The 23,757-nt window shown below is 36.1% G+C and overlaps 3 protein-coding genes across 4 annotated transcripts in view; 2 read left to right on the forward strand and 1 right to left on the reverse strand.

The window, feature by feature from the left end:
* The first annotated feature begins 2,891 nt into the window (after positions 1–2,891).
* LOC121424506 (G-protein coupled receptor GRL101-like) lies at positions 2,892–4,385 on the forward strand. The gene has a single exon (XM_041620219.1). The coding sequence runs from the start codon at positions 3,283–3,285 to the stop codon at positions 4,258–4,260; it is 978 nt and encodes a 325-aa protein (XP_041476153.1). The 5' UTR covers positions 2,892–3,282; the 3' UTR covers positions 4,261–4,385.
* A 2,622-nt stretch (positions 4,386–7,007) lies between these two features.
* On the reverse strand, positions 7,008–11,206 carry LOC121424371 (protein FAM133A-like). Of its 2 annotated transcripts, none has more exons than XM_041620032.1 (2): positions 10,859–11,206; positions 7,008–9,401 (listed from the first exon to the last, which is right to left on the reverse strand). In XM_041620032.1, the coding sequence occupies exon 2, from the start codon at positions 9,371–9,373 to the stop codon at positions 8,753–8,755; it is 621 nt and encodes a 206-aa protein (XP_041475966.1). In that variant the 5' UTR covers positions 9,374–9,401; positions 10,859–11,206; the 3' UTR covers positions 7,008–8,752. The 2 variants fall into 2 exon arrangements, with proteins under 2 accessions (XP_041475966.1, XP_041475967.1); XM_041620033.1 differs by having other exon boundaries at positions 7,008–9,407.
* A 3,397-nt stretch (positions 11,207–14,603) lies between these two features.
* The window catches only part of LOC121424081 (telomerase protein component 1-like), a 42,966-nt gene continuing 33,812 nt past the window's right edge, over positions 14,604–23,757 (forward strand). Inside the window, exons 1-2 of the mRNA XM_041619666.1 lie at positions 14,604–14,757; positions 20,508–20,760. Coding sequence (XP_041475600.1) covers positions 20,536–20,760 — 225 coding nt within the window. The 5' untranslated portion in view covers positions 14,604–14,757; positions 20,508–20,535. The remainder of the gene's footprint in view (positions 14,758–20,507; positions 20,761–23,757) is intronic.

Consider the following 23,757-nt stretch of genomic DNA (forward strand, 5'->3'; position numbering starts at 1 on the left):
CAGAAGAATATATGCACATAGTTTCTGTGCTATATAAATCAGTATATTTTTTTATTATTATTATTTCAAGAATGACAATCTTTTATAATTTACAAATAACATCGAGAATCCACTGAATTTCTTAAGGCATAACTCAAAATTAACCCTAGATCAGGATTTATCTAACTGTGTAAGGTGACAATAAAAGAAAAAAAAGAATTTGAATGTCTTTACAGACCTATGGACATAAGTCTATTCACATCTTTTGATAGCGAAAATAATCAATGCTGGTATGGATTTCAAGCAACTGCTATAAAATTGGAAATAAATGTTAACAATTCAGTCATCAAAGTTATGTACCGGCTCTCTAATTAGTAGAGCGGATAAGCTCCAAACATCACAAGAATTGTGCAAATTTTGACTAAAGCATGAAACTTTCACAAGTATTAGTATATGCCGTAAGATTTATTTTAAAGATGGGAGGTAAATTTATAAATACCATTTTTGGCCGTTGCCATGGCAACGGATTAATTTCTCCAGAATAACATACATTCCCAAGTAAATGGTAAATAAACATGATATAGATGACCAAAATGATAAATTTCAGGCTCCCAATTGAATACATATGAAATTTAGAAATATTCAAGATCACCAAGATAGTTCCAATTGGTCCGTTGCCATGGCAACGGGCCCTTTGCAACATCTTTTTTTTATTCAAGCATTACCAATGCAACATAATTTTCTATATGTATTAGGAACTCCTGCAGAACACTTTCTGTATTTTTTGTTCAAATGAGGGGGTCAAAACTTAAGCATACAGATTAAGTCAATTTCAGTTGTATTTTCCACCTGTCCATTGTCTTGCTAACCATGTTATTTTGGTAAATTACATGTTATTTGGTTGCCATGGCAATGGCTTGAGATGTACTTAACACATTTAGCAACCAAAATATTTTAGTTTAGCACAGCAAAATTAGGGGAAATTAAGATAAATCATATTCTACAACATTTTTTAATCAAGATTTTTATTTTTCTGGGGAAAAACAAGCCGTTGCCATGGCAACGGACCAATTGGAACTATCTTGGTAATCTTGAATATTTCTAAATTTCATATGTATTCAATTGGGAGCCTGAAAATTATCATTTTGGTCATCTATATCATGTTTATTTACCATTTACATGGGAATGTATGTTATTTTGGAGAAATTAATCCGTTGCCATGGCAACGGCCAAAAATGGCATTTATAAATTTACCTCCCATCTTTAAAATAAATCTTACGGCATATACTAATACTTGTGAAAGTTTCATGCTTTAGTCATAATTTGCACAATTGTTCGGCTTATCCGCTCTACTAAATAGTCAGGGCCGCGAAACGGTTTTCAAAGTGATGGGGGGCTGAGTTTTGGAGAGAAAAAGTGGGGGCTGAACCCCCCCCCCTCCGCTTCCACGGCCCCTGTTAGTGCATTGTTTTCAAAGCTCACATCATATCAGACCATAATTTTCTTTATATTAAATTTACATTGAAAATAATATTTAGTTACCTGAAAATCTAGTAAGAAACCGAAATAGATTACTAATAGCTTCGCTTATCCATGTACGTTACAACATGGTAAATTCCCTGTTAATTAATGTTTGTATAAATAAAATGTTTTATATATTTCAGAAATCTTAGCTTTAACCCTATCACTGTCATTGAAAAGGGAAGTTTCGATAACTTGACGGAACTAAGTGAGCTGTAAGTATTAAATATTTTTACAAAACTGATTTCTCCTACACTTATTATATGTATATATGTATAAATAGCGAGAGAGGTGTTGATATTTGCACCAATCGCTTTGACCATTTCCGTATGATATTATGTTTGAATAGCAAATGATGGTCAAGAATGGAGCAGAGTTACACTGTGTTCCAGTTCAGTTATGCTCAACTACACTTATTTTACATCGATTTTCTTATGTACATTTCACTTTGTAAATAACCATGATAACACACTCGGTAGACGACTTAAACCAACTTCACAAGAATTTACTTTGACCGTTGTCAGGTATTCTTTACACTTCATTTTGTTTTATTTCTGTTAAGTATGATCTTATTCAGTGTAATTATCGTTTGTTTTATTTTTGCTTTAATTTGCTGTTTTTTACTATCATGTTCGTTCTGTTGCCAATTCTATAATTTGATTTATTTAACAAATAAATCCTTAAGACGACCGAAAGCTTTTGCAACCCAGTGTAACTCTGCTTCATTATTGACCATCATTTGTTCTTCACGCACGCACACCGTAACACACTCACACGCATACACACACTGTTTTGCATACAACTTTTATCGTTCAACAATTGAAATGTCAATATTTTTATTACATTCTTTTCTTCATAAAAATAATTATTGTAATGATAATAAAACAATGTTATTATGTCTCTAAAAGACAAGAAATGGGTGAAATCATCTTTATTGATTTATAGAAACTATAACCGTTATGAATGATGGTAATTGTCACAGTGAAAATTATCTTGACGGGAATGAATAATGGTTACAAACCTCCATTTGAAAAGTGAAGACGCTTCATCCAAACAGACAAACAATACAAAATTTGGTATTTAGACCCCTCACCATTTCACCTTAGCTAAATCTGACAGAAAATGGTAGCTGCTGTCACCTTTTTATTCTTTACCACTAATTCACCCACGCTTTAGGCATCTCGTCAGTTTGAAATTATACCAAATTCAATACGGCACGTTTGATGGACTTAGCAACTTAAAACAGCTGTGAGTATTCATGAAATAAATCTCAGTGTAAGTGGGTTTCCTTTGTGCGATGGGTGTGTGAGTGTGTGGGTGTTAAGTGTGTGATGAATACGTGTGAATGATGTCAAGTGTGTGTTGAATGAAAAAAAATGTGTGTGAGTGGGTGTCAAGGGTGCAATGAATATGCGTCGGTGTCATGCAAGTGTGCGATGACTGCATAAGTGTGGTCGTGTACGTAATCTAGTGAATGCTTTATGCTGATGAATCGGGGACAATGTCCAGATATAATTGCCGATGAACTCTGATTTAGTACTAGTCATACAAGACTAGTAGATAGATTCCTTTACAAACTTGGGATGTTGTATCCCCAACTTTAGTTTATAAAAAAAACTTGGCTGTCGATCTCCTTTCTCGTTTTTGTGTTTCTTGATCGACAGATCAACGGATGACTACCGCCTTTGCTGTCTGTTCACCAACATCACGTGTTCTGTAATCACACCTACTCCTTTGGACTCCTGCTCACGTCTCATACCCCACAGTGTACTTCGGGTGGCCATGTGGATCATCGGGTGTGGCGCCCTCATCGGGAACCTCATTGTCATCTTTGTCCGGTTCAGGGAAGAGAGAAATTCTGGCAATAGTGTCCAAAGAATGTTCATAACGAATCTTGCTCTGGCTGATTTTCTGATGGGTGTGTACATGGTGACAATCGCCTCTGTGGATATATTCTATGGTGACGGGTACTTCCTTTCGGCACCAATCTGGCGTGAGTCACATCTCTGTCGTTGGGCAGGGTTCGTGGCTCTTCTCTCAAGCGAAAGCACAGTCTTCCTGCTGGCTCTTATTACCATAGACCGATTCATCTGCATCTCTTTTCCCTTTGGAACTGTCCGTTTCCACCGTTCATCTGGACGAGTAGGTGTTGGTCTGGTGTGGATTCTGACATTCACTCTCAGTTTAGCCCCGCTCATAATTGGATTGTACAGTTCAGACTTCTATGGTCTGTCGGATGTTTGCGTGGGGCTACCTTTCAATACATACATTGAACGAACCGGCCGCATCACATACTCCTCACCCGCAAACATTTACCAGTTTATCGCTGATGGGGAGACCGAACAACGTCCCTACTGGCTATATTCTATAGCTCTTTTCCTGGGTATTAACTTCATTCTCCTGATCCTCATTTTCCTCTGCTACTTAGTGATCTTTCTCCAAGTACGTAGGTCTGCCAAGATTTCTGGATCAGAGAGGGTGAAGCGAGAGATGCGCATGACGGCCAAGATGGCGTTGATCGTCGGTACAGATTTCTGTTGTTGGATGCCTGTCATTATCATGGGCATTCTCTCACAAACGGGTGTCACGGAACTCCCGGTGTCTCTATACGCTTGGGCTGTGGTGTTTCTCTTGCCAATCAACTCGACTCTGAATCCGTATCTGTACTCTTTTGTGGCGCTCTGCTCAAAGAAAAGGGACAGGCAGTTTCCGCTAACAAACTTTAGCGTCAACAAGGTCAACGCTCCCCAAAACACATGAAAAACCTTTACCAATCATTGTAAACATTATGGCCCGTATTCTGAAGTCGAGTTTAACTTAAACTCCGGTTTAAAGTTGTGGATTAAGTATGGATGGCCAATTGTTACGTAATTCACTAACAATAGAGATATAGTATTTCACCTCATTTGGCTCTCAAATCATTATTGATTCAGTAGGAAGTAGAAGTAGATGATTTTCTTTACCATCGATGAATCAGGAAAGAGCACAGTAAACATACGAAACATACAACTTAATAACAATTTTCACACTTTTGGCTTCCCATAATTTTAGCACTGAGTTAGACCATGATCAAAGATAGCCTGACTTCAAAATACGGGCCTAACAGATGTGTCCCTTTCTAATTGAAGGAAACTTGAGCTCCCCTTACAGCCCCGCTCTTTTCTCTCTTGTCATGTCTTTCTCTCCGTACCTTTTACTCACAGTACGATTTATCCCCCCCCCCCTCTCTCTCTCTCTCTCTCTCTCTCATCGTGACTAGTCTCTACCTTACCTGCTGCTCCTTCTTGAAGTATTGACTGAGTGATATGATCTCGGTGAAGGAGCCGTATCCCCCCCCCCCCTAAAAGGAAGCAACTTAACCGACTCACAGAATACAGGAAGCGGGAAAAACACGAACACAACACATTAGTTATTACCAATTTTTCACTGTAAGAGTTGCAATTCTACTCTACTTTGTCTTTAATATCCAAAGCAACGCAGACTATCATGCACTAAGATAACATCAATACTAACAATATACATAGATAACAGCATTCATAGATAATCTGCATAAGCATGCACCAGAATTATATCATTGTCTCATTCATGCACTGTTTGAAAACTCAAAGTGATAATTTAGTATATAAATAACACGTTGATTTCATTCACTTTAAGATCACGAACTTTTTTTCATTTAAAACTTAAGCTTAAAATTTAATGGCTCGTATCATGAACCCCGGTTTAACCCCACTCATGGTCTATAAAAATCTGGCAGAAATGACGGGAAACTAAAACTGTCAAGAATTTGCTTACATTGCACTGCTTCTTGTGATTACTGGGCTCCTGTAATTCCCATATTTGATTGTGAAGCTATTCAACATTTCCAAAATAATGATTTGAATGCCAAATGTGATGAAAAATTGTTCATCGAATTAAAGAGATTGTTTGTTACCTGTAGTTAAACCACAACCTTACACCATGGCGGAAGTTAATCCGGAGTTCATAATACTTATTCATATATTCATATACTAATTATGAAATACAATAATGAAATGTAAATCAATTAATATGAATCATTTTCAAATCACATTCATATGAATATGAAAGAAGTAGGATATGTCGTTATTGAGAAAATACATAAATCCTCAAACAGTACGAATTACATAGATAGTAGCTGACGCACGTTTTAAATGTCATTTTAGAAATACACATGTATAGACAGGTTTGTTTGTTGGGTTTTTTTTCACAATGCATAACAACAATAAATTGACATGATTTAGTTTTACATTAATAAAGTACACTGCAAAAAAATACCTGATTTTACAGAAAAAAAAGAGATTTTGCAGAAAGCAATAACAGAATCATTCTGTAATTTCATAAGACATGAATTTTCCTGCAATTTAACAGAACAGGTCTGTTTAAAAAGGGGAAAGGGGTGTTTTGTTTAAGGAAATTTGTAAGATTCCACACACCAAATATCAATTTCCTGTTTGATTACGCAATCTGGTAAGATTACAGGTGTTCTCGAGACTCTGCTGCAGGAACTTCATTTATTTTAAGGATAAATTTTCTAACAGTGTAGGAACTGAGCATAAACATGATAAACAAGGGTCGTCATCATTTATAGTTCAGAATAAAAAAATAATATTATACAATTTGTGTAAAAACTTTGTTTTGATTATCCATTATTAAGTAAATCATCTTTACTATGTTATGTAGTCGCTATAGTATACTTTAAATTGTTTTATTTGCATTTTATAAATGTATTGTAGCGGAATTCTTAGAAACGTCAAATTAAGTCCCTTTTCTGATGCTTTTGTGGATGGTTTGTAACTATCTAGGTATACTTCCTTGCACGAGTGATTCTATTAAGTGTTGTCATGTAAAGCTGTTTCAATATACCGGTACACATATTATATCTTTTTGTTCCATTCATTGAATTTTTATCCTTTTCGTCAGGTTCTAATTTAATTTATACAATATGATTCGTATTACACGATTTAGTATACGTTGTAATTTCTGTATTATTGAAATAAAATAATGAGATATAATACAAATATGATAAATATCATGTCCTATGTTATGTGATTATGTTTTTGAATTGAAAATAAAAACTTATTTTAAAGGGGAAAATAATCTATATATTAAATTCCTTATTAGTTGAATTGAATTTTAATTAATTATTATGCATCTGTATACTGGGTTGTGTTATATTACGTTGTCCCTTTCACATACTAGTCAAAAATTGTTAATACGTGATAGTCACATTATGATATCAATTGGCAAATCAATATTGGCAGTTCAAAGAAAGGCAAAAGAAAGGGCATTACACTATATATGATACGACATCTGAGTAACAAACAAAGTAAATGATTTTAATCCATTCGAAACACATATCATGTATGTAGGGTTCAATTTTTTTTTTAAACTGAAGTCGAATCAAATCGTTTACATGGTTTACAAGATTGCATTGTTAAATTTTATTGGCTGTTCTTATTCATACACTTTGTTGTGTGCTTTTATTCAACATATTGAACATTTTTAAATCAATGCATGGTACTGTAATTCGTGTTTGTTTTGACACAATTTCACAAATTTAACAGACTGCCAAAAAGTAAAATCTTATGAAAATAGGATTTAAAACAATTCTCATGTTCTAGAATTTTCAACTACTGCATCTTTTGTAAAAAAAAATAATGACTTTCAAATAATTCATAAACAATATATCTATATAATTAGTTTAGCACGTAATATGAGCTGACTCTTCATCTCTTTCAAAACTTTAGTTTTCAAGAAGCCCAATTTATTTATTTTAACTACCATCCAAGTCGTACTTTAATATCCGGAAAAGACAATTGCCTCTGATTTCTCGTACCCGACATTCTTGGGGATAGGTCATTATCGTCCTTCTCACATGCTGCGGCCAAGTTGTGGAATCGACTTCTTTAGTCACTTTGAATTTGATTACACTTTCAAAGTACATATTAAGACATATTTGTTCAACCTGTAATACATTCGACGACTTAATCCATAAGTATATATTGTTTTATAAATAGTTTTTGTTTTAAAGAATATTCTTTTATCATCACTCACTGGTCTGTCTGGCTTGCTATGAGGGCTGGTGCCCTTATTTGCTAGAGCTACTGTGAGTACTGAGCTGACCGGGCTTTCCCCTTAAATTGTTGGTGAACGGATCAGCAATTAGGAGGCACCAGGATGTAGCTGGAAATTCCAGTGGGTGATGATGCAAGAGTGTACTTGTAGTATCTTTGTCAACTTCATTTACATCTATATTTTGTACTTATTTAGATGTATGAAATGTATTTTAAAAATACTTATATCCAAAGGAACTGTGCTAGCGGCATTAGCGCCTCTGGACGATGTGTGCGCTCAATAAGACATCACTATTATTATTATTTTTATTATGAACTGCATTTTAATTTATCAATCATTGCATCAAAAGCAACGAAGTGTCCATCAATATCGTGGGATATGTAAAGGCGTTGCCTGCTGAAACAGAAAATGTTCTGAACATTGCTTTTTGATTTTAATACAAAATTTAACCAGAGCTCAGAACACAAGCCTAAGACAATCTTAATGATTTTTATCGTGTTTCTTTCGTCGCTCACGAATGTACATTTTTATTTCTTTCCTACACCATGAGTACTTCGAAATATACATTAAAGCACACGGTTAATTTAAAAGAATATATTCAGATTTACTTGCCCCCAAAAATCGTATCAGCAAGTTTGGCACTTCTGTTTTGAAGTTGTTCGCAGTCAGTGATCACTGTCTTTCAATTTCTCAATTATCAATTTTACAAGATTAGAACACAGATAATTTACACCGAAATGATTGATAATTAGTCAGAAAATAACTTACGAGAAGTAATTAATAACATATAATATAAAATAATGTTATGTCCATGTCCACATATTTTGTATAGTGTCCTCACGCGAGGATGAACATGAGGCACAGTGCAGTGTGTGTTGGACATATCGACCCTCCAACTGCCAACTGAAAAGGCTTCCGAGACGGTGTTTGGCGCTTATAAATTTGGAGTCCTGCCGAAGCATAGGCCTATTGGGAAGATGGAAGCTATTTGCTGGCGCCGTTCTGATTTTGAGTTATTGTGCAATCTACCAACGGAAGATCAGAAAGTTTTTTTTCTTTAATTTATTAGAAATCCAAAACAAAATAAAAGCTTTAGTAGCGAGCGGTACATCGTTTCCCTGGTCGGAAGTTTCACAACATGGTAGCCTACCGCCGTTGATCACTGATTATGAAAGTTACTCGCCACAGTATTATTCGATTTGCATGATAAACCCGCAAAGCAAGACGTGCTCTTCTTTTTGGTAGATCCCCTCTCATCTTCCGACTCTTCCGAAGATGCTGATGAAGCCACGGATTTCGTGTCGTACGCCTCCTTCATCGCTCTCTGCATTGTGTTTTTACGAGCCAAGGCATTCTTAACCCTTTCGTTGTCTCGGTGCCTTGCTCCCTGGTAAAATGACCTGGCCTCGGGAACAACTTGATTTGTACGCTGATTCTGATTCGTGTCCTCGTGTCCCACTCTTGAAAGAGTTGACGCCGTTGACATGGTCGATGATGGTCTCCTGTTTTTATTCCGGCGCCTCTTCTTTCTCTTTCTTTTACCTTTCTTCCCTCCCTTGTTTGAGGATCTTTTAGAAGATTTCTTGGATTTAGTTTTTGATGAAGTTCCCCAGCATGAACACGAGGACTCCTCTTCGACCGCATCACCGTCGTTGTAGAATACACTGACCCTAGATACGGCTCGTTGGGGTTTGGGAGTAGATTTTTGCTCTGTATTGTCGCCGTCATCATAAAATGTGTTTGCAGCGGTTCTCTTGTGGCCTCCGCAGCAACCTCCCATGGTAGATAAGGCGAGTTGTCCGTTTGAACTGAAGCAGAGAAATTTTGAAATAATGGCATAGGAATAAGAATTTAAAATTAAAAATGAACTCATCAGATCACCCAAAAATAAGAGGGATCTTGCTTAAAGAAAAGTAACATGACAATCGTCATGCAAGTTAATCACTGTATATGATAACGATATGGGCGCGGTATTAATCATTTGGCTCTTCTGCCTTCATGGGTTACACATTTCCTTAAATTATGTGATATACATTCATGACATTAGATAACTTTTCATGTTTGTCTAGGTTATGGACATCCCGAGTCTCCCAAGGATTTTTTTACATTTCAAAGTAAATTTGGCATGTTTCATCTTCTTTTTCAATATTGCACATGATGTGTTGTTAAGTCACAAGGTATTGATATATTGATATATTTCTGGTGATATTAAAATGCCACTTTGCTATCATACACAGTGTTTAGTTTGGATTCTATTTCAATGTTAATTAAGAAAATATTTCATCTACATATGGCGGAGCCAAAAAAATAGGAGAGAGGGATAGGGGACCAAAAGGTGATGTCATTTTTCTTGATTTAAATGAATGGTGTAATAATAGTTGAATATCATTATATCTTCTTTTAATACACTTTTTACTTATCTCCCTTTCCTCCTCTTTTTATTTCCCCTCCCTTTTTCACTTCTTGCAAAATTAGATGGCGATTTCCCCCACCGCCGTGTAGCCGCCCTGTCTGTGCACAGGCTTCCTTGATAAAGTAAAATTTTAACATAGACTGCCATTAAATGACTCAATAAAATAGCCGAGAACTAACTATACTTCAAAAAGTTAGATAAAATTTATTCCTCTACATGACAATCAACTCTTAAAATTGTACGTTTGTTCAAGCGTTAATATGATATTTTGAGGGGAAATAGCGAATATCCTTGGGCAAGAAATTGATCTACATTCTGCTTATTACTTCAGGTAAGGAACATTTTCTGCTTTTATGAATTTGTTCCTTAGAAGTTTAATTCTTCCATACTTCTGTCTCAAAAAGGTTGGGCAAATAAGGGGCCCAATGTTTAATCATCACTGGCATGTGGGCGACATACTGTACACACAACTATTGGTTAAAATATGTCCAAATTGTGTAATGAATTTGCTTAATGAAATTGGATAGTAATTGCCCAGAATATATATATTTTTCTTCCAACATACATTACCAAACACGGTTGACAGTATGTTGCCCAACATTTTAAGCTAAGACCATAATTATCTCGGGTTAACATTATGTTGGAGTGTCAGGAGTGCCATATACGGAATATACCTGACACTTAAGAGCACCCTCTAACATTCAACACCACTTGTCAATTAAAAAAGTTCAAAATCCTCGGCCCTTGTTAAAAGACGGTGAATTTAGATTCCAGCTATGTAGATTGTACCTTATACTTCATCGAAATATACCTGACCAACTAGCTTAGAATCATAATGAAAATCAAACTCACTTTGAGATGCTACATAAAACGCTTGATCATGCTGATGGTAAAAGGAAGATGCGTTTCAAACGATGCTGCTTTCAAAGTCACCCATGAGTGGTATTTCCTTCCGATATAAATGCTCAGCTTACTCGGATCAGTTGTCAATTGAATAATTCCTTTAAATCAATGGTTAGTTTCTTTGCACCGCGATGTTTTCAGAACACCTTTTTTCGTTGAAATATATCTAGAAGATATGTGCATCGATTAATGTTGCTCCAAAACATAGATGATGACAGAACTAGAGCATCTTCTCTGATCTATTTTGTCAACCATGAGTTGTTCTCCACGGGATGTGTTGTGGATACGACAAATATCAGTAGCTACTGTCGAGGGACCGAGACGGAGACGGAGAGTAACAGCAAATAGAAATATATCGATTGATGACGTAAGGGGTATTGTAACCGATGTGGTTTCTTTTATTTCACAATGCCCCTTCTCGCACTTTGGATGAAAAGACCGCGATTTCCTTTCATCTATCTGGATAACTAGATTAATCTTTATTTATAGCGGAGAAACTTTTAGACGGACCATGGACCTACTAGGTCCATGCACGGACAGACAGATGAGGTTTACAATATGGCTATATCATCAATGTTAAAAAGGGGGAGGGAACGTGAGAGGGAGAGTGAAGCAACCAAGAGGATTTGTTCATATTATTCCTCTCTATGTTTGGTGTGTCCCCCGGGGTGTGTCCATAACTCTTCAAGGCTATTTTATCTTCCACCTCTCCCCCCCCCCCCTCTGTATTTTCTTTTTACTGTAAGAGAAAATCGCGTCAGCGACGGTGAAGAGGAGGGTGTTTGTTATTCGTTTCCATTTAACAACAGAGGTCCGTTTTTCGAAGACTTACAATTGTTGTAACTTTGTCATTATTGTAACTTCCATGGAACCCTTCATTTCGATTGGATGATGCCCTGTTACCATGGAGGTTGCCATAATGGCAAAGTACCACCATAGTAAATCCCTATGAAGTTGGCTCTGGATGAATAATTTCAATGGTTTCAATCATGTCATTATAGCTTTTTTATCTAATGTTAATAAGGTCATTTGCATTTTTACCGCAATATATATAGGTGTATATTTTGAGAACGGAAAACTGGTCTGTTTCTTAATTTTGAATTTTCACTTGAGTTTTGAAGGAACGATTCGTTTAAACAAACATTCTGTATGCGTTTTGGTTCATGATCATGAAGCTAGAAAATTTCCAGTACATAATGTTTTTTTTACTGAAATGGACCAGATAATTATTCCTTATATTCGTTCCTTGAGAATTAAATTTACATTAATTAATCTCATGTTATATAGTAAATTAAGGTTAAAAGCAATCACTGCGAATATATTTTTTGAATATATCTTTTAACAATGGTTTTGTAGAGTTATGTTTTCCTGTGTACTTGAAGAATAAATTGCGTTTGATAAAATGCAGTCGACGAGTAAGAATGTCGTTATCTTTCATTAACTTATTTTAACTATGATGACGGTGTTGATGATGCTGATGGTGGTGATGACGGAGATGGTGGTGGTAGTAATGATGGTGGTGGATGTAGCTGTGGTGTGGTCGCGGTGGCTGTAGCGACGATGAAGATCGATTATGATGATGGTGATGAGGAGGAGGAGGATGATATGGCGAAGATAATGATGGTATGATGATGATGATGATGATGATGATGGTGACGATGATGATGTTGGTAATGATAATGGTGGTAGCGGGGCGGCAGTGATGGTGGTTTTGGTAACGATAAGAATGGTGATGCGATATAATGAGACAAAACAATATTCATACAAATAAGTTGAGGGGGTGAAGAGAAATGAGAATTGCACTTTATGGCCCTTTTCTCAGCATACTGTAGGCAACTAAGATTTGCACTTAACGGAATTCATAAGTCTGGAGGCTTTTTCATTGGGCGATTTTTTGCAATTAATGTGATAAAAATATACTGTAATTCTTTGGCTCTTTGTAAAGGGTTCAATTTTTCATAATTCTTCTAATCACACAGAAATAGGTTGCCTCTTTCATAGTCAAATAGTAATTTATTGATACGACTCAATTACTTTCTTTGTAAAATGAATATGTATGCAGAGCAATGGTGTGTAAACTTTTGTGTTATAGAGTCATCGCAAATGCAAAAGCGCCCCCATGACAAGCTTGGTCGCTTCGCCCACTCGCTTTGACTGGGCGTTGTGGCGTGCGCCTGTAATCCAAGCTGTGGGGAAGTTACAAATTGATGCAGAGGTTCGAGCCCTGATCACGTCTTTCGGATGGTGACGTTAAAGGTCGGTCCCAGACGTAAATAATCATACCTGATTAATACACGTCTGACTAAACTCAAATACACACACACGCTTTCGATCTCTTTCAATTTTTTTTATTATGCGGCTTGCCCCCCCCCCTCCACCAGGGGTACCCCTTAGCCAATCAGAATGAAGGGAAGGTGTCAGATCTGACAACTTGTCGGACAAAACTGTTGATGAAACGCTCCCCACAAGCACACGGGTTCGAATCTCATTCATGACGGTATTTCCTTCAGCTAGAAATGTATCCACAGTGTTATTTTATGACCCGCATGGGGTAAATGAGGATAGATAGGCTTGCAGGAATTTTTGCTCAAAAAAGCAAAATCTATAGCTTATAGCTTCTCTGTAAAAGCCCGGCAATGCTATGTACATGTATATAATTAGACTGCTAATTAGATTAAGTGATTTTAAACAAGCATGCAGTAAACTATACGCTTTTTAAAATTTTATGCAAAGCTGTTTACTATATCAAGCTTAACATAGCTGTTTGACAGTTTGAATAACCATGCTTAATTTATTGAGTATCAAGTGAAATATAAAGAAAATAAACTTCTTTTTTTTCAAGAATGTATACGCGTGTTTAAATGATTGAAACAATCAATGTAAGGTTTCTATACTTAGTGAACAGCGTTGTATTAAACAAAATAAAAAGTGAGATTGCTGTGTCGGTCTATCATTATTTTAGATATACGAAAACGACACTTTGTTTAGAACTATCAATTAGAAGGATTATAGTTTCAAACAATATCGTAGACCTGCCGACCTAACATCTCTTCTGAATACAGACAGGGAAAGTTCTTTAGAACTTCTCAAGTAGTGTTACAGATGATGCACCCTGGGCGAAAAAAAGAAAAAGGGAGAGACATTGGAGGATCAAAGAATATCAAAAAGAGTATGGCAAAAGTAAAAAAAAGTTATGTCTTAACTCTGTTATTCATATTAGAAAAAAAAAACCTTCTATAATACTGTGACGTCGCCCCTGAATATAGGAATCACCTTATATGAAGCGCGCGGTATCTGTTGAAAATGAAGCCAGAAGCCATAAGGGCCGACTCCTTTTAAATGCTTGGTTAAAGTAAATATCAGGTCATCGAATTCCCTTTTTCTTCGGGATACATGCCTAAGAAGAGGCTAATTAAATATGTTATTTGGAGGGAGCTATTTCAAGGAGCGAAGGTATTTGCACAAAGATGTCTGCGAAACGAAACTACCAGCACAAAACCCACAAACAAACCCCCGATCTATTCGTCGCTTGGGAAACGGGCGACGCTTTTCATTGAGAACCTCCCATCCCTGCATAATTACAATGGAAGCATGCGAATGCTTTGTAAATAGACAGATACACCTACCACAAGTATAGTCCGTCCATTGATGGACCATTAAAATCCCGTGGTCTTCTTCAGATCGATAAAAGACATAAAGACTACGCCATAATAAAATTCTGTACGCCATAATTTCTACTATTCACCGAATATCATACCCATTTACGCCTCTATTTCTTGAAGGCTGACAAAGATTGTCATAGTGGTATTATCAATTGGCGCTGTATAGTGAAGCACAGCATCTATTTGGTGAGTGGCGAATCATTCTTCAGTATATTCATACAAGTTTGCAGCATATTAATGTATAGGGTGACCTTTTATAAATATGAATGTAGTTCTACACGTGTGCGTTCAAGTTGAGAAATATGAATGAGTATGGTGGGTGCTCATTTTGTGCTTTGTATATAGAGTATAGAGTCGATAACAGATTCAGCGTAACACAAATCAAGGTAACAAAATGTATTATAATGTATTTTCATTCATGAATCATGCACGTGCTATACTTTTTGTGTGTTTGGCTGAACCCCCCTCCTCTCCCGTTATTTGAACACACAATGGTCGTCTGAACAGGTGAGAAGGGTCGAAGTAATTGTCTGATAGGCATATTTTGAAATATATAATGTATTTGTTAGTAATTACTTTGGTTAAAAAAAAAATTCTCAACGATGAAAATGATCAATACTTTGTGTAGGGCCTACAAATAAAGTAACTGATTTTTAAATATGCTTGTGCCGATTTTACCCAATATTGTAATTGTAGTGTGTTTACCAATTATGAGAAAATATATATATTTGTTGTTTCTTAATCTAATTCTACAATAATTATTGTATTCTTTGATTTGCTATTCATTAATTCATTCTAATTTATCCATCGCTTATATTTCTTTATTGGTCATGTTTACTCTTATCTATTTACATTTTGTTTATTAAACTTAAGTATTGATTATGTTAATAGCGATAATGATAATGAGAACAATGAGCATGGCCGTATGCAGCGGGGGACCAGGGGGTAGTTGCTCCCAGAAAAAAATTAGAAACTTCCATTTTTTACTGAAAATTTCACAAAATTCACCAAAAGTATGCACGAAATCTTTCAATTTCACTTTACAAAATGGAAAACCGTCCAAAATAATGACAAGCTCAATGGCTTTACTCCCTCGCTTTTGAGTTTTTCGAAAAATTTTGTGTGTCATGCCCCCACCCAGCCACAAATTTCTGCGTACATGCAGCCTTAACAATTAATGAATGATGATAACGATTATAAGCACATCGTCATGAATATTCATTAGGTGGGCTGATGAAATCACATCCCCACTTTACTTTTTTCTTATGTTATTACATGAAATCATAAATGTTTCATTTTTTCATACGATTATGTAAATGATGTGTCTCCATTATGATAAAATAAGTTGCAGCAGTAAATATCTAATGCAGTTGTCAATCCAATTGTTTTCGTTCTTGGTAATTTTTTTTCAATAAACCTAATTTCATATAATAAAATACAAAAGAACAAGTGGGGATATGACATCAGCCCATCTAATGAATATTCATAAAGACATGCCTAGAACCGTTAGCACCGGAATAATACAAATCTTTAAAATGTAAAATATTTGTTTTCCGATTTTGAACAAATTTTCAGCAATCTGCTTTTTGAATTTTACTCTTTTTATTGAGATATAAATATCTCCAGCCTGGACCATCCCTTTAACTCGATTGTATTCTTTAGTATTGAAAATATGGGGGGGCATTTAAATGATTCGTCGTTTTTTCTTGTACATGTAATGATCGCACCTAAACTTTTATCTCGGTCACATTTGCTGTACGGCAAACAACCTATATTTAGCTGTTGCAAAAAATGTTAAAACGGCTGTTTCCGACTTGCCGTACGGCCGCCGTAGAGCAAATGTGACCGAGGTATTATAGTAAAATATTTTTTTGTATTTTAGGGCTAAATTAAGGTTTCTACAAATTTGAGCCTTAGAATATACTTGATTTCCTCACTAGTTTAGGCCTATAGAAAAGTAAAGCTTGAACAGACTCACTTGCTCTTATTCTATAAAGTTACTTTGTGATATCGCATCAAAATTCGATGCGATTGTGTTTGTGTTTTGTGTATCCATTACAAACAATTTTGTCTTATTTTCGATCCACAACTTCTTAACTATTTTTATGTTACAAATAACTATTTTCTTTGTCATCATAATTTGTAAAACAAAAATAAGATTAAAATCCACGTTAAATGGAATGAAATGATTTTTTTTTACCTGAATTCCGATAAGCATCAATTAGTTTCAATTACCTTATAGGCATTGCACTGTCCATGTTTTGTATACATCATCATGCATTGCTGTAAGTTAGGGTGGCCCCTGAATTATTGATTTATTTTTTTAAGGAGTATTGTTTTATTAACGCATATTGTTTGACTGAATTCAAATGAATGATCTCGTGTTTATACATTGATAAATACATAATGATATGATAATCTTTATGTATTTAGCAACAGCTATGGCAACATCATCAACCATATTATGTGTTTTGATTTTTCGTAAGATTCCTTTTGAAATAAATTGATTCTAATTTTAAATTAGTTTAGATTAAAGAGAAATAGAAAAACATGATGAGTGAAGTTTAAATGAAAAATCGGTGAAAGAATATAGGCCAATAATGGTGATGATGCTAGTAATGATGCTATTAATAATTTACTGATGCTATTTATTTATAGGCTCAAAGGGGTACTCCGGACTGAAAACAAATAAATATATCATGGAGTAAAATCCAATTACCATTTTGCTGAAAATTTCATCAAAATCTGATAACAAATAGCAAAGTTATTTAATTTTAAAGTTTAGCAATATTATGTGAAAACAGTTATCATGCACGTCATCATGAATATTCATTAGGGGACTGATGATGTCACATCCCCACTTTCCTGTGTCCTATGTTATTACATGAAATCAAAATTATTTCGTTTTTCCTACATGTATGAATGATATGTCTCCCCGTTCAATATTTTAAGTTGCAGCAATGAATAGCCAATGCATTATTCAGTTGTCAATCATTTTTTTTTAGTTCATGGAGGAAGGCCATAGGATAAAATAAAAAAAAGTGGGGATATGACATCATCAGTTTGCTTATTGGATATTCATGAAGACACACTCTTGAAATAGTTGGCAAAAATGCCCAACTTTCAACCAACCCTGTGCAACATACTGTCCACACATCTATTGGTCAAAATCTGACCAAATTGGGTATTGATAAAAACTATTAATTGGGTGATAAATTTTCTTGATTGGATTATAATTGCCCATATTTATTTTTACCAACATACATTACCCAATGCAGTGGACAGTATGTTGCCCAACATTTTAAGTGCGCATGCCTAGAACTATTTCACCCAAATAATGCGAATATTTAAAATGCCATAACTTTATTAGTTCTTGTCCGACTTTGATCATTTTTTGTGTGTGTGTTTTGTTTGTCTGATTTTTCTTTACCTGGTCGAGATCATACTTTTAGCCTCGAGTACCCCTTAAATATTAAAAAAATGACAAATTCGATGCAATAATACCAATGATAATATAAAATAAAAATCAACATCAATATAAACATCTTTTATGAAGCACCATATTTTTAAAAATCTGTTCTGAATTACAATAACCTGAAAAAAAATGTAATTAACAAAAATTGCATGAAATAAAAATAACATGTTTTTAATGTATCGAGTGATTCTGCATGTTAAGTGGATCCTCGGTAGCAGAGCATTCCAGAAAGATGGAGCTGAAGCAGTCTTCTATATGTAGACTTTATGTTGAACATTCAGCTGGATTTGCCAGATGGAGGCCTATAGCCAGCATGGAGCATGACTATAGGCATGATTCTCACCCCCCCAACACCTCTCTAAAAAAAAATGATTTCAAAGATTTGGCATGATTAAAATCCAATTCGAATGACAAAAACAAAATTGAATGTTTGCCTGATTCATTACTCGTGCACTAGCTGAACTGTCATCTTTCGGTGGCAGCGGTGGGATCGTATGAAATTTAAGGAAAAAAATGTTCACTAATAGTCAGTGGCGTACCGTGGGTCACGGCATTGGGGGGGCACCAGCAAAAAATTTGTGTCACTTAGGGGGCGCGCGAAGCGCGTTCAGTTGCCAGGTATACTGACCTAATAGAGACATTTTAAGGACATGCAGTGCCATTAAACGGATATGTATCTCACTGACTTCGCGCAAGCTGAAAATTTTTGATATTCAGACCTAAAAAGGGATAGTACAAGCAATTTGTTTGTAATCATGATACGTACCTCTCGGGAAACAAGCAATGCGAGCGCGAAGCGCGAGCTGAAAGTTTTGTATATATTGACCCTAAACAGGGACATTTTAAGGACTATATTTTCGGAATCCATTAAGAGTATATAATACATATCTCATCATAGTCATCTAATGTTATAATGCCATCTAAACACATGAAGCACATTTTGCAGTCATAGTCATACGCATCTCACTAATAAAATACTGCGAGCGCGAAGCGCGAGCTGAAAATTTAGAAAATTCAGACCTGAAGAGGCTTGTTTGCAGGGATTCACTAAGACCGTACGTATTTCACTTACCAATTGATGCGAGTGCGAAGCGCGAGCTGAAAATTTTTAATATTGAGATCAGAAAAGTTGAAATATTTAAGGAATGATTTTAGGAATTTATGAAGAGCAGACATCTCACCAATCAACTAATGTGAACGTTAGCACGGACAGAATATGTTTTATATTAAGACCTTGAAATAGGGCAATCACTTTAAGTGGTCATGAAAAGAAGCAAATGTTACTACATGAAACAATAACTCGAATTGCGAGGAAATTATATTTGGCGTACAGTATATTGATATGAAAACGGGAGGTTTTAGTTCAACAGGGTTATAGATCATCACCATCATCATCCTCTCCATCGCCTTCATCTTTACCATTTCACCATCATCTTCATCCTTATCATCTCCATCTTCAATGCTCAAATTACATTACTGCTGTTTTTCATGAAATGTACTGTACATGTATATCGATTCTGCTGTATTAATGTATTATATTAAAACAATGATTTTTAACCTGGGGTTGTCATTTTTTCAAGCAATCTTATAATGACAATCCTTTTCCTGCAAATTGTAAATGTTAACTAATTTGGTATGAGATCAGTTTTGTTTGTAATGATAATTTTAGTACACTTAGTTATGATTCATGCCAAAAAAATTCTCAATATACTATGTTTGTTATGTTATGGAAAATGTATTATATACGTATGATGTGGTTGCAGAAGTAAACAATAAAATCAATCAGTCAATCAATCAATCTCGTTAAACAGTCTATGCGAGCACCACGAACAATGAAGACATAGGCCCTGAGCAGATAACGTTTCATAAAGTGATGAAATAATGTTTTTTTTGTGATATAACATAACATAATGTAATATAACATATTGTAATGAACAATCATTTCTTCTTTCCCCACTACGTTTCTCTTCCTTTCTCCCTCTTTTTTCTCCTTTTCCCCGTTTTTTTTTTGGCCAGCCGATTGGGGGGGCACGTGCCCCCCCCCGTAGTTACGCCACTGATAATAGAGACCATTGTTGATCGAGGGGGAAGGGGCAAACATCCCCTCGAATTACTGCATGAACAATATTTTGTACTATTTGCTGTTGGCACACAGCTGGTAACGATATTTTTTTCTAATATAGCAATATAAGAAATATATAGGCCCCCTAATAAAAACAAAATCTGGGTGTTATAGGTTTAGAATGTTGTAGTTGATACCCTTTTAGACATTCGAGAAGATTTTAGGCGGGATGGTACATGGAGAAAATGCAACCTTTCTAAATGGCGTCTAATACAAGCCTATTTTGTTGCATTTTTGTTGGCATAATGGGCATAATGTACATCCAGTAAGCTCGAGCTTGATAAAGGGTCTATTTTTGCCGAGACTAACAACCTGCGTTTCTCTTCCGTGCATGCACAGTATACAGTGCGTGCTTCACTGCACTACTATGGGCTGTGGTTCTTCCAAATCACTAGACGTACCATCGGGCCCTTCGGACTACAAATACATGGTACAGAAAACCTGGGATCGTGTGAAAGGAACAGTCGACAGCAACATGAACGGTGACATGAGAAAACTGGTGGTCCGACGGTCAGGATGGAAAACGGTCAGAATATTTGTATCATCCACCTTCAAGGATTTTCATGCAGAGCGAGAGGTTTTGGTGAAAGAGGTAAGCAGAGACATAGCAGGTTGGTACGGTACCGGGTGTTATTGTCAATGCAATGGCAATGGCAATGCCAATGCCACTGACTCGATGATTTGCAGAGGTTGCGCAATATATAGGCAGGTGTCTTACTCTCACATTACAAAGTGTGCATAGTGAGATAAACTGCGAAGTACTCCTGCTTTCCATTATTTTTTGTATGTGCAGCCACTGCCAGCCACACAACTACATAGGGCAAAAATAAAATAGATTCACTCTCGATTGTCTTGAGTCAACTTGTCAAGACTCAAGATTTTTAGTAGTAAATTTGTTCACTTTCACTGTTTCACTTTCAGTTTCACTTTTTTCGTTCATCATCACATCACTAATCCTAAATACATGTAGTTATTACTGTTGGCGCGACTAGTGTTAGCAATGTTTGTCAAAAGGCTAACAACACCCTTGCCTTCCTACGAAGAAACCTGCGAGTAAACTCTCCCAAGTTGAAAGCTACAGCATACCAATCACTCGTCAGACCTTTGGTGGAATATGCATCTACTGTCTGGGATCCATCAACCTCCAAGAACATCTACAAGCTTGAAATGATCCAACGCAGAGCAGCTAGATTCACGCTGAATCGATATCACAACACATCAAGTGTGTCATCGATGCTGCAGGAGCTAGGATGGACATCCCTTCAACAACGACGGGAAATCTCTCGCCTTGTGATGTTCTACAAGATCCACAACGAGCTTGTCCCATTCAACTCTGATGCATACATCACCAAATGTACCAGATCAACAAGAGCTGTTCACACTCAAGGATATCTGATGCCTCAATCAAGGACCCAACAACATCAATGCTCCTTCTTCCCCAAAACCATCAAGATGTGGAACACTCTCCCAGTAAATGTTGTGACAGCACCATCAACCGAAGCCTTTCGTCTGCAACTGACGAAAGGCAACAACAGCTAGATCAATACCTGTTTTTACTTGCACCATGTATATATTTGGCACATGCACTTTATCCTTGTGACACACACCTCACCAAGTTCTGCAAGAATCTTCAGGATTGAAGGAAGCAGACTACACAGAAGAAGAAGAAGAAGAAGACTATACATGCATTGAGTTATTTTTTTGTGTGTGTGTTCATGGGGGGATTGAGCTCGGCATGAAAGTATGAGCCTGGGAGGGGGGGCATGGGGCACTCAGTATATACATGTAATGCATAGTGGGTATATGCCGCGGAGGGGACCCCCATTTTTACACTCTAATTTCCGTTCCAAGGCATAGCATTTTTGTCTTATTGAGAAAAAGAACAAAGAAAGCCGGTCCAAAGAATAGCATTTACTTATCGAGAAAAAAGAAGAAAGAAATCCTCTCCAAAACTTCACATATTTTTTGTTATGCCGTTCCAGTCGCATTGATCTTCTACAATGAGTTGCAATTTTGGTGAAAAGCGGCCGCAGAGCGCTGTCCGACCATCGCCTCTGCGTGAGCTCACGCGGCGGAGGCCGTGCTAGCTGCATCATGCACGCATGCCCGTTCCATAGGGATGCATATACGCACTCACGCTGGTCGAGTGCCCCCCCCCCCCCTGGATGAAACCCAAACAGATTTGGCTTTACATGTAGAACCCCTATTTGAAAAAAATGTATGTAGGTTCCGGTCCAGTCATCTTGTTGCCTTTTTAATGATGTTCAAACTTCATGTTTTTACCATAGATTATGGATCTTTATTCCAGATGCTGAGAGGTCTAACATATTACATACACGCAGGGCTCCACACTAACACTTCTGAAAAATAACATCCTTTAGTTTATTTTGCTGTCTTTAAAAAACGACATACAAACAAGTGTACATGATTCTTAGAAGATACTGTGCAGCAATTTCGGGACAACTAGATAATTAATCACTGATCAATTAAAAGATTTTGAACTTTCAAGTTATTAAAATTCTATAGAGTTGTCTTAATTATATGATCCTTAGTGAGTGTGATTGAGTAGGTTTGCATACAGGGTCAAAATAATGCAATTCCTTTCAAAAGCTCTATTTGATAATATATTTGAAAGTTCTGATGTATTAAAATACTCAATTCTGATCAAATCACTGAAATCTTTAGCAGTATGTCAAAAGATACATGTATAGAAAATAAAATACACAGGAATGCAATCTGCAATTATTTAATCATGAAGATAGAATATTGTTATAATTAGGATTCAAATATTTGAAATGCAATTGTTATGCGCTCATATTTCCGGCTATGCCCCTCTTTTGGATTGTTTGAGGAATGCATATGAATACACAAAAATAGACACCTCTAGACTATTTCTATTAGATACACAGCTATAACTGATCTGTTTTTAATCAAAGTTAACTACTAAATCTAGTTTATAGTCCCATTGTAAATGAACTTACCCGGTAAATTAATGGGGCAGAAAGCCATTGTCTACAATGTACAATACTGGTACATGTGTATGTATTGTTCATTGTTGGAAGCACAAAACCAGTGGTTCTTTTAGCACACTTGATACATGACAGATGCTATGAGCAGCGAGCACCTTCCTTATATCTTGTATTAAAAATCAATGAAATGTAATTTCTCAAAATAATGATGTTTCCTCTTTTACCTTTTGTATGTCATTAGACAATAGTTTCACAATTACTCCTGAATTAAAAACCTTACAGTGTAGTCATCATAAACCATTTAAAAAAAATGAAATTTATGCTTTATACATAACATATGGAGTACCTCAGGCGAGGGTTCGGATAGGCTCCACAATACTTCACTACCGCTAGGCGCTACCCTCCGCTTCACCTAGGTGAAACAGAGGGTAGCGGTAGTGAAGTGTAGTGGAGCCTATTTGAACCCTCGCCTCAGGTACATATGGGGCAGATGCCACAAATCAAAAACCTAAGAATCTAGTAACTTCTTCATTCTTTGATGGATTCTCCTTGAAACCTTCAACTATATTTTTATCTACTATTTTTACAATAAACTTTTTGTAGGGTGAAGAATGCTTCAG

Source organism: Lytechinus variegatus, chromosome 11 (assembly GCF_018143015.1).
Source record: "Lytechinus variegatus isolate NC3 chromosome 11, Lvar_3.0, whole genome shotgun sequence".
Taxonomy (NCBI): domain Eukaryota; kingdom Metazoa; phylum Echinodermata; class Echinoidea; order Temnopleuroida; family Toxopneustidae; genus Lytechinus; species Lytechinus variegatus.